Below are 18255 nucleotides of genomic sequence, written 5' to 3'. Positions count from 1 at the left end.
TCAACTTCTCACTAACTCTATTCAGGAAGAAATCTGCCTCCCCCGCCACTAGCAATTTCCACCATGGGCTGTTTCCAAACATTAACTGTATCCCAACTCTCTCTGTCTCTGCCAGCTACCTGTGGCTGGGCAGACTACAGTTTCATACTAACAATGTAAAACATCTCTATACACTAAGCCTATTACACTTTTAATGCTTATCCTGCACTATCCCATCCTATACTGCACATTGCTTACACTAATACATACATTACATAGGAAAACACCTTACATTTCATGTAACACAAAAAGTACGCAGGACATTATTCAGGGCAATATGTCCATCTCCTTACACAGTCAGTAACCTAATCCTAATAAGACAAGTGATCATTTTTGTGATTGTCCTGTTCACATAATTTTTTGACAACCTCTGTAAACAGCCAAATAAACTAAAGCCAAATGACTTGTATATAGTAGATCTGCAATCATTTAACAGCCTAAATTGGCTCATTTAAGTAAATGTCTACACATTATGACAGTATAAATCGGACCGAGATCGGACCGCATTGGACGGACTGACTGGCGGTTCTCCTGATCTGAGCATGACAACTTTATGTATTTCTGTGCAGCTGTCACGCACGGGTCGGCGAGCCGAAGCGTTCGATGATGAGAGTAGTAATCTCATCAGCCGACGCCTGTGACCGGCGGTAACCATTTTGCTGCCAGTCACAGCAGCTGGCTCACACGCTGTCATCTGTGTGACAGCGTGGGAACTGCAGATCTCTGACCGGTGGTTACGAACTTACCACGAGCAGGACCTGTTCTTATCACGCTGCCACACAGATGACAGGATGGGAAACACCGGATGTTCGAGTTTGGGTTCGAGTTCAGGTACTGTTCCGTTACCTGAACCAAACTTTTTATAAATGGTCGTCTGAACCCGACGGACCCAAACATTCACAGATCCGACCATAACTACCAGAAAGGATGCAAAGGTGCTACCACAATTGATCATAAATTAATAGCCTACCAGAAAAAAGTCCATTAATGTATAAGCCCAGAAATCCCTACTTATATTACCTTCTGTTGGAAGGGACTTGTCAGTCAAAAACTTTCAGCAGATTTTGCATCAAGGCCGCACAATTTCAGTGGATTGCCCCCTTGTAAAAGATTAATGGAACATTTATAGATAAGCTTGTTCACTTGCATTTTGTAAAAGTATGGTAGGAGTCATATAATTGCCCAGACAATAATCTTTTCTTTACATCAGCATGTGTAGAAGTGATGCCATACAGAAACCGCAGTTATTGCAGTTATTTGTGCTTTTATACAAAAGTTCACATCTCCATGACCTGTGAATTTCTCGCATCATACCGCAGCCTTCGCTTAGGAACTTTATTCAATAAATAAGCTCACACTTTTGCATATTAAAACTTCCCAATGATGCATTTTTCTCACAGGAGCAGATGTAGGTACGACCAATAAGCGTAAGCCGGACATCAAGATGTGGTTGTGGCCAACACATCTACTTGAGAATTAGGACACCAGACTTTGAAGCAATCAACGATTGACTGAGATATTCAGTTCTGTGCAAAAATTTTAGGAAGGCGTGGAAATAATGCTGCATAATAAGAATGCAGCATTAATAGTTTATTTTTATCAGTTATCAAAATGGAAAGCAAATGTACAAAAGAGAAATCTAAACTAATCAATATTTGGTGCGACTGACATTTTTAAGAAACACTGTTCAGATAATGATCAGCTCCACTGTTGGATGAAGCAGATGATGTAATTCTTCTTCCACCAAGAGTTTGTTCATTGATGTGATGACGAGGTATAGCAATAGTTTGAAAGAAGGAAACAGGAAAACTGCTGTCACAAGTGTGTTACATCCCCCTGGAAGATCTGGAGAAGGTCACAACCAGTGATGGGCTGACCCCCCCCGATCTTCGGGATCGGCGGGTTCGCCCAAGTTTTTTGTAAAATTCGAGTTCGAGGTCCTGCTTAGAGATGGTGTGATTCGAGTCCTTTTTTAAATGGATCTCCTTTCCTTGAGCGCTGGCTAGGAGCATTCAGCTTTTGTGCACACAGCAGTTGCTGGTGCTAATCATCTATACTCCCTACATATACTAGCTCTGGGCATTTCTTCCTTGCCAGTGAAAGAATCTTCTTCCTGTTCTAAGTGTTAAGCTGTGCAGGTGCAGTAGCAGTTGCTGTGATCTGTAGTTTTCTGTAGTATGTGGGTGTTTATCTCCGTATCCTTATTCCTATTCCGTTTATTCCTCCCTGTCCCTATCCTCATCCCTATTTTTGGTGAGTGCTTTTTTATGATAGTGGTCTTCTGTTATCCCTGTTTTGCCTTTGTGTCTTGTTTACCTTACATTTCTGTCCCATGCCTCATGGGGTAGGGGACGGGACAGGTTGCGGTTTAACAGGAGCATAGAAAGGTTGGAGACTCAGGCCCCTCTACCTTCAAGAGTACCGCTTGGACAGGGATAGTTAGGGTCCCAATTCCAGGGATGGTTTGAGGTCCCGCTCCCTTACTTAAGACCAGCACGGTGTGACAGCCCATCCGAACTAGCGCTCCTGTGTATGGGGAAGCAGGGTGAGATAGCTGCCTGCCAAACCATCACTATCTGTGGAGTGTTTTAGTGTCCACCAAGAGAGCAATCTAGTTATACCTGAGCATGCTAGTTTTTATTTAGTGACCAAATAAGGTCCCCACCTAGATGGAAAAAAGGAAAAGAATAGGCAATACTCTTCTGCCCTACATGGCATGCGAAGGAAAAGGATAAAACAAACACTAAATTAGGTCATACTATTCCATCATAGTGAAATGTGTTGGTAACATAAATAAAAACTTAAACATAACTCTTTATTGCTTTGATTTGGGCCTTATGTTCAAGGTTGGACTGGATCACCAGACTGGTGGAGGTTCCTTTGGAGTGCTCAGGCTGTGACGCAAAAAATGCCCAAAGCTCCAGAAGAAAACAAGACCATTTGGAGGTGACGTTGGTCACGTAGTCACAAATATACACTTACAACTGACAGATGATACATCCTTTGTATACAATGATGATGAGAAGGATATGATTCACGTAACATTGGATGTGCACATCTTCTGCATAGATGGAAGCCGGGTCTTTTCTCTGCCGGGACCTAGTCTGAAACAGTTCATGTTCCAAAAGTGGTCTAAAGTCGTTCTCTTCGTTCTCATTGCACAAAGTTATTTTTTTTTCTAAAATTGCATTTTAAAGTATGAAGTCTATTTCAGAAAATGATGGGTTTCATATGCAGTAACACTAAGTATCCGATCAGATTCCACATCTACTGCCAAAAGAACAAATTTCGCAAACACTGTGGTTTAGGCTGAGAGGTTGGTTGTAAATAATATATCATTGTCATTGCAGACAATTTATAGAAATAGACAATCAAAAATTGTAATTCTTTTCACAATCTGAATGTACAAATAGAAGATAAAGCGTGTCCATTCCAGTCTCATTGTATGAAAAATCATCGTCATTAATACTGACAAAAAAAAATAATCTAGTTTTCTGTACGGGAAAAAAAAAACGCTATTCTAACAAAAGCTTTCTGGCGGGTTGAGAAATATAAAGTGCTATCATTTAGTCCCTTGTCATAACATATACTTTCTTCATGGTTTTCTTCCCTTGTAAGGATGGGAAGTCTTAATCATTGCAGAATACTATGTCCATGGTTCTGTGTAATTCAGTAATAATCTGAATCCTCGCCATCAGCATCGTCTTCTTGTAACTGGTCACGGAATTTTGGCAGAGTCAGTCCAGTCACGTTCAGTTGATCTAAAGGATTGAAAGAGCAGACGCTGCACTTTAGTAAGTTTGATGGTTTTTCTTCTAGCAGAAAAATGTACAAAAGTCTGAAAAAAAGCCCAAATCATTTTACTAAGGTGGTAGAAAACAAGCAAAAAACAAACAAAAGAGCAATACTTCACCCTCAGTTATTGATTGGCTGAGTGGCGTTTCCTGCATGGTGTGAGGAACCAGAAAGCAAACACCAGCAAGAACAAGAACCTAGAAAAAAGACCATCGGTACAGGACTGTCTGGGGATTGGTGAAAGCAAGTATTATTGCTTTATTTGTTGTTATTTATGCCACTATGAGGTTGTTTTAAATGCTAGACATATCAATCCTTTTAAAGAGAATCGGTTAGTAGGTTTTTTTGATATTTAATCTGAGAGCAGCATAATGTACTGGCAGAGCGCCTGATTCCAGTGATGTGTCACTTGCTCAGCAGCTTTTTATAGTTTTATCAGCAGGAGATTATCAAAGCAGGACTAGGTATCACATGCCAGGCAGTCCAGCTAATCTGGGTAGCCCTGCCCCCCAGCACTGATAAGCAGCTTGCAGACAATATACAGTGTACACAAGAAACTGCCAATCAGGTGTGTGGGCGTGCGTTGTACACAGCTCAGCATTCACAGCAATGTTACATCTACGGCAAAGAAAATGGAGATCAAAACTCCACCAAGCAGTCTAGTAAGTGATACATCACTGGAATCAGGGTTTAAGACCCCACATCATGCTGCTAGGAGATTCCATAGCACAGACTTGGTGACAGATTCCCTTTAGGAAGCAAAAAAAATGTTGTTAACAAAAAGTCTCGTTCAGTTTGAAAACTTCAGTTCAATGTGACAATGCACTGTAGGGAGGCACATAGTTAAATGTTGCTGTGGCTCAATATACTAAAGGTTCAAACTTATGAGTGGCTGTGGGTTCCCACTATACACCTTCCAAAATATGGCGTGGCATGCAACTGGAAAGGACACAAGTTTGTCATTCAGTGTCTATAAGCCAATCAGAATTACTCGGAGTGTCCTCTACAATTCTAACTGGTGGAGAGCAGCTCACAGACATTTTGTTTCTCAAAAAAGCCCTTTTCAGACAGATGGTAGCCACATTATACAACCATCTAAACCACAAATGTTGTGGAAATTCTGAGCACTACATTTATGGGCATCTTCTAAATGTCCTTACGTGAAATGCTCCTGTGCTATTTTTCCATTACGAGAATGAACATCACACTGAATCTGGTAAAAAAACAATACTTAAATTATCAGATCCATCAAGCACCTCAGGCCTTCTATTTTGACCAGAAGCCACAACTCAAGTATGATCATAACCTTATCAGTGATTGTATAGTAGTTAATCAATTAATTTATTTAGTTTCCAGGTCATCCATAGTGATCTGTTATAACCTCTATGTGCACCAATAACACTGCCTATGTCTTCACACGTACCTGGTGTAAGCACCGTGAGGGCGGCTCCCGACATAACTTCTCCGATCTTGTTTTTGGCAAAGCAACGATAAATTCCCTCATCTGTAACACGAACGGATTGTATCTGAAGCCATCCAGTCACTTCATACTTCTGGGGACCCCCTCTAAACTAGAAATGGAACAAATGTAATTTGAGGCAGGATAGTTATTAGAAGATAGAATATGGTTATTAAACTTCTTCAATGTACGGTCTATAGACAAAGAGGAACCCATGGTATTCAGATAGAAAGTTACTTAGAGGGGTTGTCTTATGGAGATTATCTCTGTTCTCTAGGGATCCCAATCTGTGAGTCAGAATACAGATCTGTAGGAGTATCTCCTACTCGCGTGTACCCTCCATTCATGAATTACATGGCCATTAGACGGCCATATTCATGAATTGCATGGCCATTAGACGGCCATTCATCTTTAGAAGAAAGCCTTCCATAGACAGCTGTTTTTGGATACATGACCATTGTCAGTACGAAGTAGGGTACTGGTTGGCATGATTGGCGTGATATGCCTTGGTTGCTGCTTTTCTCTAGGGGCGTATTGGAAACCCAGCTGGTGTGTGAAAACCTATGTACAGTCTATACTTTACAGGACAAAGAAAACTTTCCTCCAGAACTCTCAAAGTCCCAAAAGTTTCAATCCATTAGTTGATCACCTATTAACCCCTTTCCGAAATTGGACATAATAGGTGATCCCATTCCATACTGGGTGGGTGAGGCTGCGTTCAACAACCGGTATCCGATCCACCTCCAACAACCAGCTCCGACAACTGTTGTTTAACTGTTTAAATGCCAGTGTCAGTCACTGACAGTGGCATTTAAGGTGCTCGATAATGACAAGTTGTTTGTTCTGGCGTCCATCGATTTGCCATTACATCCGGTGACCTGCTCCTACGAAGCCCAGTCACCAGCTGGGCTTCATTGAAGACCATCGTTTTCTATATATACAGCAATACTGTGGTATTGCAGCGTACAGAATAAGTGATCACGTGATCACAGGTTTAAGTCTTCTATGCGGACTAGAAAATAAAGTTAAAAAAAAATTATTAAACCCCCCAGACAAAATGAAATCACCCATTTTCCCCCCATTTAGAAAAATAAATAAACAACTGAAATGTTTTGATATTTCCGAAACTTTAAAAGACCAATCTATCTATCATATTCCAAAATTATTTAAAACATAAATTAAAAAAAAAATCGAATTTCCTTTTTTTGTCGCGACAACTTCACCAAAAAATGCTATAAAAAGAAAAATCAAAACGTATTCCAAATGGTATCAATATAAACAACAAAAAAACAAACCCACACACAGGTCATAGAATGGTAGAGTTATACCTGGGTCATCTGGTCCAACCCCCTGCTCAAAGCAGTCTATCAACAGAAAAATAAATACATTTCTGAATATTACTATTAACACCTAAATAAAGAAAACTATATAACTGTAACGACCTGCAGTATCATTTATACTGCACAATAAACAACAACAAAAAAACAATGCTGGAATAGTTTTTCCCATTTTTTGGTTCATTGTATGGTGAAATGAATGGTGTCATTGAAAACTACAATTTGTCCTGCAAAAAAAAAAAAGTGCTCATACGGCTTTGTCGACAGAAAAAAAATATAAAAGTTATGACTCTTGGAAGACAAAAAGGAAAAAACAAAAACACAAAACGAAAAATATCAATTGATTGGATTAATGGGATTCTAAATCCAAATAGGATATCACTTACAACAAAGCAGTAGCATAACTTTGCATAGCAGTAACTTTGGTAGATATTCTTCCACGCAAATAATCAGTTCTGACCACTTTGGCAGGTCTCTCGTAGCTCTCCTGACGTTTTCTCTAAATGGACAATATACTTGATAGTAACTAACAGGAAAGAATTGCTAATAATGTTAAATGTATTCAGTTTCTAAAATTCAGGCTTTTTTTGTATAAATGAAGGATTGGCGCCCGGTTTGCTTTCCGTGTTACCCTTTTCATGTTAATCCCTCCTTTGGCATTAAATTTAATTGAACGAATCAAAGTTTTGGATTTTTATTTATACATGAATTACAGTACCATTAAAAAAAAAGAAGTTAATTCTTCATGAAAATGTGCAGTGCTGTTTCCACTCTGTTTGGCTTTGTGACATGTTCTCTTAGTAATGTTCAATTGAACATTTCATGGTCTGATAAACTCCAGACATTAAGATATACAAAAGAAAAAGATAGGTTGGGGCTTCACAGTGTCCAATATACTGCAGTCCTGGAAAGGACATTCTACACTGAGTTCGGGGGTAAGACTGGGCATTTGCCCCGGGTCCCACACTCCCTTGGGAGCACCCAGCATCCACAGCAGGAGAAACTTCCCATGTGGAGACTGTCTTAGGACCTTTGGTGACATCACGATCATGTGACCAGTCATGTGACCATGAAGTCGCCACAGGTCCTTAATCCTGCAGGAGTCAAGAGGACTCAAGAGATGATTCTACTTTGATAGGAGATCCTGATTTCTGCTACAGATAGCAATGCTGACGCCTTGCTATGTGTAGCACAGGCGATCAGATGATCTCCTAATGAGGACTAATGAAGCAAGTGTAAAGTTAAAAAAAAGTTTTAAAAATTCAAATCAACCCCTTTTGTCCCATGCAAAATAGAATAAAAAAATACACATATTTGGTATCGTCACATTCAGAAACGCCCGATCTATCAAAATATAATGTAAATTAATCCGATTGGTAAACGTCGTAACTAGAAAAAATTAAAATGCCAGAATTACTTTTTTCTGGTCGCCACAACATTGCATTAAAATGCAATAACGGGCGATCAAAAGATTGTATCTGTACCAAAATGGTATCAATAAAAACGTCAGCTCGGCACTCAAAAAAGTAGACAGTCCTATATCATGACAAATGGAGACGGAAAATGGCAACTTTTTTTTTTTTTTACAAACTTTGTGGGGGTTTTTCACCACTTAAATAAAAAAGAACCTGTACATGTTTGGTATCTGATCTGGTGAATCACATTAGCAGGTCAATTGTGGAATTGCACGTAATTTCACAACACCTAGAATTTTTTTCCAGCTTTCCTGTACACTATACGGTGTCGTTGAAAAGTACAACTCATTCGGCAGTTCTGTAATTCAGTTAATCTGAATTTTTTCTTTGTTCCCAGAGAACCTCTTTAAGGGCTTGCCCACATGAGCGTATAATACGGCCGGGTGTTGACCGTTGAAAGGAAAATAAATTATGCCTCAACAAAAAAAACAACTGTAAAAATCATTGAATCTGTGGAGACCCGAAAGAATATGTAAAGCTAAATCACGTAACATTGATGGATTGAGGACAAAAGTAACCCATATACAAGTGTCTGGCCATATTGTATGATCTAATGAAAAGATCATGTGTATCTCGCATAAATCCTGACAAAATAAATACTAACGGTTGCATATGAAGGTAGTTCAGGTGCTAAGTTTTTTACCACCTGATATGGGATGGACCTAGGGAGTTGGCATCCAAGTTTTATGTTATATTATTAATATTTGTATGAATCTAAAGTTTACATCTGAAGTCCAAAATAAAGTAATTAATTCCCTAGACATCACATTAACCCATAACCCCGCTGAAGGAGTGATATAACTCGATAGACGAAAGATACTGCTACAAATCCTACTCTATAGGCGACTTTGTGTCCCTCTAAACACGTAATTAGGAACATCCCAGAGCGAGAATTATTTAGGTTAACAAGGAATTCAACACTGGACTCTTTATATCTTTATCTTTGTATAACAAGAGGCTGATAAAGTAGACGCAAGACTGCTACAACGTAACTATCCGAAATGGATGATCACAAGAGCCAATAGAATTCTCCATGATAAAAATGGAGATTTTATGCTAACAGAACCCAATAGAGCAATTTACAGATAATGGCAATAGACAAATTACTTTTATTTTAACATGTAGTTCTCAATTTAAAGCCATCAGTGACATTATTAAAGAACGGTAGGAAAAGGGAGAAGTTCTTCGGCACAAACCATCTAGGATATATTAAAAATTGATACTTTATTCAAAACTGATTAAAGCATTAAAATAGAAACCTCACGACCTGAGGATGTTTTTATCAGTTTTCAATAAAGAATCAATTTTTTTTATTATGTCCTGGATGGTTTGTGCCAAAGAACTTCTCCCTTTTCCTACCATTGTGTTTGAAACACTTAGTAAGCTCTTTCACAGATTTTTGGCTAAAAAAGCATCTACTATCGGGGATATTCTTTCTTACTGCTTATATTTAAAAGATAGTCCATCTGATAATTCGTGGTCGTGCAGGCATGTACTACGGAGGACAGAGAATGAACTTCAATCCAATATTGCAGCCAGCATGCAGCCAGCGGGTAAAGAAAGGGTGAATCAAACACCCGAAAACTCCGCCCCTACGGCTGAAGATTGTTCCTTCCAAATTCAGGTGACAGAGTCCCTTTAAATCGTGAAATCTGGTGAATCTGTTTATTACAGACAAGATCCCCATCAGGGATCAACATTTGACAAGATATGATTTATCACCATGAAAAAAGATTTGTAATATAACAATTTAAGATAATATTGTAATGATGTATTCTAATTTTAATTGTTTGCTGCATGAATTCTTTGCTATCCTGACCTGTGATTGGTCAGATGTTCAGATAGGATTTGACTTAACACGCCGTCTCAGTCACATTCCCACATGCAATGATTTAGGAATGTTATCCGAAACACGTTTGCAATGCTTTTCAAATATTTTTAATGGTGAAGCTGCAACTTCACATTTTTGCATAATAAACTTAACAAATAATTAACTTAGATTTAAGTTAATCTAATATATAAAGCTGAATGTGTGTGTGTATGTGTGTATGTCCGGGATTGGCATCTGCACCGTCGCAGCTACAGCCACAAAATTTTGCACAGTCACACGTCTGGACCCCGAGAGCGTCATAGGCTATGTTGTGAGGCAAAATTTTAACCCCGCGCGTTCCAATTCACAAAACAATTTTGCCCCTATCTACATAATGGGGAAAAAAGTGAAAGGAAAAGTGTTGGAGGAAAATTGACAGCTACCAGATGTGAACAAGGGAGACTTAAAGAATGAGAGCGATGGCGCCAAAGAGTATATAGTGTACAGTTGCTAATGTGGGGCCCCGACATGGGATAATCACCACACACGGGGATATGAACACACACACAAAATGCGCCACACACTACCACGTGCTTGAAAACATATACCACTCTCAGCACACATTTCACCACACATACACCAACCTCGCCACTCAAAACTCGCCACGCGCAAAACACGCCACGTGCAAAACTAGGCTCACGCAAAACTCGCCACACGTTCAAAACTCACCTCATGGAAAACTCGCCACACGCGGAAAAATTGCCACATGCACAAAAGTTGCAACACATGCAAAAGTTGCCTCACACAAAACTTGCACATACTCAAAATGCACCACACATAAAACTCGCCATGCGCAAAACTCGCCATGCGCAAAACTTGCTGCACACAACTTGCTACACTAACCTGTCACATGCAACTTGACACAAAAAGTTGCTACACTCATGTCGCCACACGCAACTCAACACACACAACTTGACACATGAAACTCGCCCTAAAACACACACAAGTCTGGTATTGTCCTTCAAAAATAAAAATCTGATTAATAAGCAGACAAACTACAAGAGCAACAACTGTACCATATAGGAAATACGGCAGCTGTCAGCCACATGACCTGTCTATTATGTGTATGTGTGAGCTAATATATACTGCCAGGGGGGAGGGCTTCCTGTTGGCTGGGGATTTATCAGGCTGCAAATTTAGCTTACAAATACTGAGGTAAAAATACTGAGCAAATAACTTGTGAACGAGGTCTAATACAGGATGAGATGACACACAGATATATACTATATACAGGAGGAGATGACACACAGGTATATACTATATACAGGGGAGATGACACACATAAATACTATATACAGGGGAGATGAAACAGGTATATACTATATACAGGAGGAGATGACATACAGGTATATACTATATACAGGAGGAGATGACACACACTTATATACTATATATAGGGGAGATGACACATAGGTATATACTATATACAGGAGGAGATGACACACTGGTATATACTATATACAGGGGAGATGACATACAGGTACATACTATATACAGGGGAGATGACACACAGGCAGTGGCATAACTACCGCGGTCGCAGCGGTCGCCACTGCGACGGGGCCCGGCAGGTCAGGGGTCCGCCGCCCGGCAGGTCAGAGGCACCGGCCGACACTATGTTGCAGTGCAGGAGATCCCTCCCGCACGGCAACAGTCCGAGGTGTATCTAGGGGGGGGGGCAGGGCGCAGCCAGCAGGGGGGGCGCAGTCGGGCCTCCTAATGTGGCGGTCCGCAGCGTCTCCCCCAGCGGCTGCATTCTGCCACCCCCTGCACTGGGAGTCAGCTGTTTTCTGCGCCGACTGTCAAGCTGACAGCCGGCACAGAGAAGCTGCAGAGCGCCGACTCCCAATATGAGCAGAGGTGGAGGGGAGCCCCTGCAGAGTGGCTGCGGCAGGCAGGGAGAAATCCCTGCAGCGCCGCTGCCCAGCGATCTGTCTTCCTGCTTCCTCTCACACAGACGCGCCTCTGGATGACGTCATCAGCCAGCGGCCGGCTGTGTCAGAGGAAGGCGATGAGATGCTGCGGCAGAGCGTGAGGAGAGGTGAGGTGTGTGTGTGTGTGCTGCGCTCTGCAGGGGAATGTGCAGAGAAGTAAATGTTGTGTGTGTGTGTGTAGACGGAGGAGAGGGCAAGGATGGGGATGGTGGTGTAGGAGGAAATGATGGAAGTGGTGGAATGGGCAAGGATGGGGATGGTGGTGGAATGGGCAAGGATGGGGATGGTGGTGGAGGAGGAAATGATGGAAGTGGTGGAATGGGCAAGGATGGGGATGGTGGTGGAGGAGGAAATGATGGAAGTGGTGGAATGGGCAAGGATCATACAGGAGAAGGTGCTGCGCGGAGAGGACGCTTCGAGGGAGCCGGGTGAGTATTTTAGTAACAGCGGGCAGGCGCACAGGGGGTGGGAGGGGGATGGGGACAGGGATCTTTATTTTAAACACGAAAAAAAAAAAAGGATTTTTCATATCTTCTCTCCAGCAAACGCTGCTGCAGAGAAGTTCAGCACTAGATGCAGGGGACAGCGCTTATCTCTAGCGCTGGTACCCAGTCGGCACACGGGTGGCACACGGCTGCCACACGTGTGCCACACGGATGGCCTACGTGAGCTCACGGACACACGGACACGGATAATTCCGGTACCGATTTTTCCGGTACCGGAATTATCTGGATGTGTGAGACTGGCCTAACCTCAACTGATTCCTTGGCTATGGTTTATCTCTCCTGATTTTGTCTTGCACCTACCCTCTTCCACCTGCCAGCAGCTGCTTTATGCCCATAAATGAGGGGTCCTGTTGTTAATCCATATGCCTGTATAGAGGTTAAAAGATGAAGGCCAGAGTACGTTTGGGACCTGTTTAATGGTGGTCTGCGCAAAGTCTGTCCCTGGAATACCAGTTTTTCACATACAGTTCATTCTTACATGTTACTAAAGCAAACAAATCCATACTAGAGCTTATTAGTCTGTAAAAACTATGTATGGACCATCTATCTGGAGAAGCCATGTGAGAATTATATCCCTAAACCATAAAAATGCCAACATAGTTTACCACTTCCCTAACGGCTTCATCTAGTAAGAAAGGCAACAACCGACTATTGAGCAATTCCAGCTCAGAACAAGAGCTGTCACTTTTGTAAGAATATCAGAATTGATGATATCCTAGTCAGAAGATGGAGGAATGAGTCAAGAGAACGGGATCATATCTTGGGGTGAAGATTCTCCAAAGCATGGAGAAGTTTGATTCTGAGATCTACCCTGGCTTTTAATTTCGGCCCCATGCAAATGGCTCTTTGTCTAGCTAATAAGGTTATTGTATATCAAATGCAAATATTTCTTAAGCAGCAGTCAAAAGGTTATGGAAAAAATGCTCTATACGTAACGTTACATTAGCCGAGACTCAACAGGTGGATTTTATTACAACATTAGATTTCCCGATGGGACTTTGCATCTCAGTCAGATTCAGGTCAAACAATCATTACTGTGACTCTACACAACACAGGACTCATCAATTCTCGTATTCTAAAATATATAAGACTATTTCTAGACAGACAGGAAATCCCTAAGTAGAAGGAGTAATAATATGAAGCCTACAAGAAAATGATGCGGTATCACTTTCCAGATGAGCAGCAGCTAGAAAACATTCACAGATACGACTTCTACCTTACAAATGTCATTTAAAAATGAAATCTTCCATTTCTCAAACATATCTCTATGTACAGTATCTGCTTAAGTTCTGAATTTAATCAGACAGACTTTTGCCTGAAAGCTTTTTTTTCTGGAATAAGGTCAACAGTACATTACTGTGGTAATGTTTAAAGATTGCCAAAGTCTTTTGGAAATACGCACGTGATGCCAAAAATAACAATCAAAAGTGATGCTGAGTGAAATAATTCGATGTATGTGCAATATGTCTCTACATATGGTGCCTATTGAAACTTTCAGAAGTAAGAATTCAATCCTCGCATTCATGTTTAGTAGATAACTCTATGTGGCGGTAATCGAAGAGACTCCATTACTATTCTGAAAATGTCTATTTTAGTAAAAACTTGTTATCTCTTTCAGAACTCTTTGTTGTGCTGTTTTTCAGTAATTCTTCCAAAATTATTATGAATAAATTGACATTTGGGTTTTGCCATGTAGTTTGTCAAAGGAATGAGTCCTTGCACAGTCTGGCACTATTATCACTAATTGCTGCGCTGCAACCTGATCGCATGTGTAATGTGTTTATAATTAATTTCTTTGCTGTTCTCCTGATATTCCTAAAAAAAAAAAAAATCAGTTTGAAGATGGCGCCGGCCGAGCCTGCGCAGTAGCAGCAATCGGTGATCCGCTGTTGACACCTGCCTGTAGGTCTTTTTTTTCTTCCAAGATGTATATAATACATCAGTATTATATCAGTATCAGTATAATACGTCAGTGAGGGATCAGTGACCTGTCAGAAGCCAAACACATGAATACCTAATCAGAGCACCTAATGAAGATCTCCCACAAGTTGCCCCGGAGCATGAGCAGATCATTAACCGAAAACTGAAAATAAAGATTGAACAGCAACCACAAGACGGATTTCATCACTAAGTATCATTGTAATCAGTATAACGGCGCCAACCTGACACAGTCTGTAGGTTACTGTGCACAATCCTGCTGAGGCTATGTGCACAAGTTCAGGATTTTTGTGTTTTTTTGTGTTTTTTCGGCCGTTTTCTGAGGGAAAAACACTTAAAAAACGCATACATAAGCATCCCATCATTTTTAATGCATTCTGCAATTTTTGTGCACATGATGCGTTTTTTTCCACAAAAAAAATGCATTGTGGTAAAAAACGCAGCATGTTCATTAATTTTGTAGATTTTTCGTGCTTTTCCCGCTATTTAATGCATTGGGAAGCTCCGGCAAAAAAACCGCACAAAAACACGTCAAAAACTCGCAAAAAATGGCTACTTTGTTGACATTTCTCCTGCTTGATGATTTCTCACCTCCCATACCACCTGGTCCCGACACCGGCTACCTGACTAGTCTTCTTGCTAGCTTGCACCACAGAACAGCAGCTGTCTCCGTGGCCCATCCTAGGGGTCCCTGTGTAAGTCCAGATCTCTCTACAGGGGTTAAAGGTTGAAGATCATGGCAATCCCTGGAAGCTGGAAAACGGTGCAGCTAGCACAAAGCCTGTGCGTGGTAGAAATAAAGCTAAACTTTATAGATTGATGTAAATGACCCCATAATGTAAATGGGAAAACTCCCACCGTGCTCGCGGTGATCTCATTGAGGTCACCACAGTTCATCGTCCTGGCCCACAGTGAAGTGTGGGAACACATCTTCAATGACCGACGATGAACTCTATGACGTTACCGCTAGTCACTAAAGCTGCATTCACAGCACCTCATTCTGCCATGGTTTTCAGCCTGGACAGTTGCATCATGGCACCATCCAGTTTGTTAACCACATGTTGCAGAGATAGATTACAGAATGGGAAATCTTAACTTCGGACAGGTGAGAGATATGGTTGTTTATTATTTTTCTTTATTATGGGGACAAGGGCTTCAATGGAATAGGCGTAAGGTGTGTATTTTTGCTGTTTATTATTTTCTGCTTTTTTACAGAAGACAAGGGCTTCAATGGAATTGGCATAAGGTGAGTATAACTGTGCTTTTTTTTATTTCAAATAAGGGTGTCAGTGTCTTTCTTTCAAATAAAGCATTTTATTCTGGCTGTGTCTTTACAATCAACCTTTGGGGTTAATAATGGATAGGCATATTATTAACGCCTCTTCATTACTAACCTGTGGAATTGATGTTAGCGACCAGAAGACAGCTGACATCAACCCCACGACCATTAGCCCACTTGCCACCACCACAGGGCAAGTGGGAAGAGCTGGGCAAAGCTCCAGAATTGGAGCATCTAATAGATGCGCTTTCTCTAGGGCGGCTGTTGGCTGCTATTTTTAGGTTGGGGAAGGCCAATATCCATGGCTCGTTACTAGCCTGAGAATACCAGCCCCTAGTTGTCTGCTTTAGCTTGGCTGCTTGTCAAAAATGGGGGGCACCCCATGCCATTTTTTAAATAATTTATTTATGTTAAATAATGAAAACAAAAGGCGTGGGGACCCCTATATTCTGATAAACAGCCATGATAAAGCTGACAGCTGAGGGTTGCAGCCCGCAGCTGTCAGTTTTACCAGCACTAGTTATCAAAAATTATTTTTATTTTTTCATTTATTTATAGCGCACAGGTGCCAGCCGATGAATATTCCTATCAGCGTCTTCTGCGCTCTTGTTGGTATCAGCGACAGCAGGAGTAGGCTGATGGGAGTATTACTCTCTCATCAGACTTCACTTGACCAGCAGTAGACTTTTCACTGCCGGTCACAGCTGCTGGCTCACGCTGTCATCTGACAGCATGGGAATCACAGCTCTCTGATCGGTGGTAATAATCTTACCACAAAATAGAGCAGACGGTGTTTGTCGCATGCAGATGACAGCATGGTAATCACTCAATGTTTGGGGGGCCGAACGCAAACAATAACACGGACTTCACATCTCTAGCTATCTAGCTATCGTTATATTCTTTCTGGCCATTATATGACTTGTATTTGTTCTGCATTTTTCACCAGTTTTCCCCTCAGCAGGCTCTATCTCTAGTGTTCTCTCTACTGAGCTGAGTGCTGCTCACTCCTCTCCCCCTTTCCATAGAGTGAAATAGAAGCTGTAATCTGAAACCTCACTGCGCTGGCAGTCCAGCTTACTTTGACTAAAGGTATGTGCACACATTGTCGTTTTTCTCCACAGGTTTTTCACAAAACCTGAAGGACTTCTTAGTACCAGCAAAGTGAACGACATACCTTTAATTTCATGCATACGTTGCTTATTTTTTTCTTCCAGATTTGCAGCAGATTTAAATCTGCAGCATGTTAATCCTTTTAGGCCACGTTCACACGTTCAGTAGTTGGTCAGTTTTTTACCTCAGTATTTGTAATACAAAATCAGGAGTGGGTGATAAATCCAGAAGTGTTGACGGGTTTTTATTATAATCTTCCTCTGACTGTTCCACTCCTGGTTTTGGCTTACAAATACTGAACTAAAAAACTCTTCTTATATTCAATATGTGATTTACAGTTTTTGTTGCAGATTTCAACCATAGTATTGAGTTGGGAATAATCTGTTACAAAAACGCATGTAAAAAGTGCAACAAAAAGGCAAACAAAATGCGGCAAAAAATTCTCATATTTACCCAGTATTTTTACTGCCTACACATCAGGATTTGCAGCAGAATTTTCTACTGCAAATCCTGAATGTGTGCACGTAGCCTGAGATGTATTTGAATTGTTTTAACAGAGTGCATGATGACTTCAGGAGGCATGGGGAAGAGTAAGAAGTGTCTCTCAAATGGAGAAAGGAGCAATTTTTTTTGTAAGATATATTAGAGTTTCTTATGTTTGCCTATACTATTGAGTTTGTTGAAACAAAGATATCATTTAAGATAAAAGCATGCGGAGAGATGAAAATATGCCAACTGTGACAGGGTCACTGGCACGGTATACGAGGGGAGATATGTGTCACACGCATAATGGTGTCAGTGATGTGAAACAAGAGCATTTTCCTCCAGCACACTACGTGTTGTGAGGGTTAAATTACATTACATAATGAGCTGGTTTTCAGGTGGACATCTATAGAGTGGGTGGGAAGATGTCCACCATATCTACACCTGCAGTGTCGGCACAGCCATGTGCTAACAGGACCTGTGTGATATAAAAGTCATGTGATCAGTCACATGGTCTGGATTTAAATGGCTGGACTTGAGAGGCAGTCTGTCGTTTGTGTTTGGAGAGGAAAGACTCCAAACGGTGGCTCCAGGTGGAGCTGAACACACATGGTGGTCTGAGAGGGCGAATCCCTCACACAATTGGACTTTGTTATATGTTATCTTTTTGTTTTGCCATTATGCCAGTAAGGCCATGTTTGCTTTGCTGAACCCTGCTATGGTTTTATGCTGTTCCTCAATAAACCAGCAGGTGATTTACCACGAGACGTGTTCCTGTGTCTACTTTGGGAAGCAGCTGAGTAAGTCAACCCCTCACACAACATATTCAACAGGATAGTACAAGGATTGCTTAAAGCGGTCCACAGGATAGGTGATATGTCTGGTTTCTAGCGATTCCACCAACCATGAGAACAAGGGTCTAGTTCTGTGCTTCTTGTTTGTATGGGGTAGCATTTCAGCATTTACTAAGGGACTGATGGAGATCACCAAGTACAATGCTGATATATCTTTGTCAGTCAATAAATGGACTAGT

The 18255-nt window shown here is 41.1% G+C and overlaps 1 protein-coding gene across 2 annotated transcripts in view; it reads right to left on the bottom strand.

Moving 5' to 3' along the window:
* Positions 1 to 2654: 2654 nt before the first annotated feature.
* KAZALD1 (Kazal type serine peptidase inhibitor domain 1) overlaps positions 2655 to 18255 on the bottom strand; it is a 40786-nt gene continuing 25185 nt past the window's right edge. Inside the window, exons 4-5 of one of the 2 annotated variants that reach the window (XM_069753742.1) lie at positions 5258 to 5405; positions 2655 to 3800 (exon numbers count right to left, since the gene is read on the bottom strand). In XM_069753742.1, coding sequence (XP_069609843.1) covers positions 3709 to 3800; positions 5258 to 5405 — 240 coding nt within the window. In that variant the 3' untranslated portion in view covers positions 2655 to 3708. Of the gene's footprint in view, positions 3878 to 5257; positions 5406 to 18255 lie in introns of both variants that reach the window. The other variant, XM_069753743.1, reaches the window with a different exon arrangement.

This window comes from Ranitomeya imitator, chromosome 2 (assembly GCF_032444005.1).
Source record: "Ranitomeya imitator isolate aRanImi1 chromosome 2, aRanImi1.pri, whole genome shotgun sequence".
Lineage (NCBI taxonomy): Eukaryota > Metazoa > Chordata > Amphibia > Anura > Dendrobatidae > Ranitomeya > Ranitomeya imitator.
Note: the sequence above shows the minus strand (reverse complement) of the source record. Positions and strands in the feature narration are given on the sequence as shown.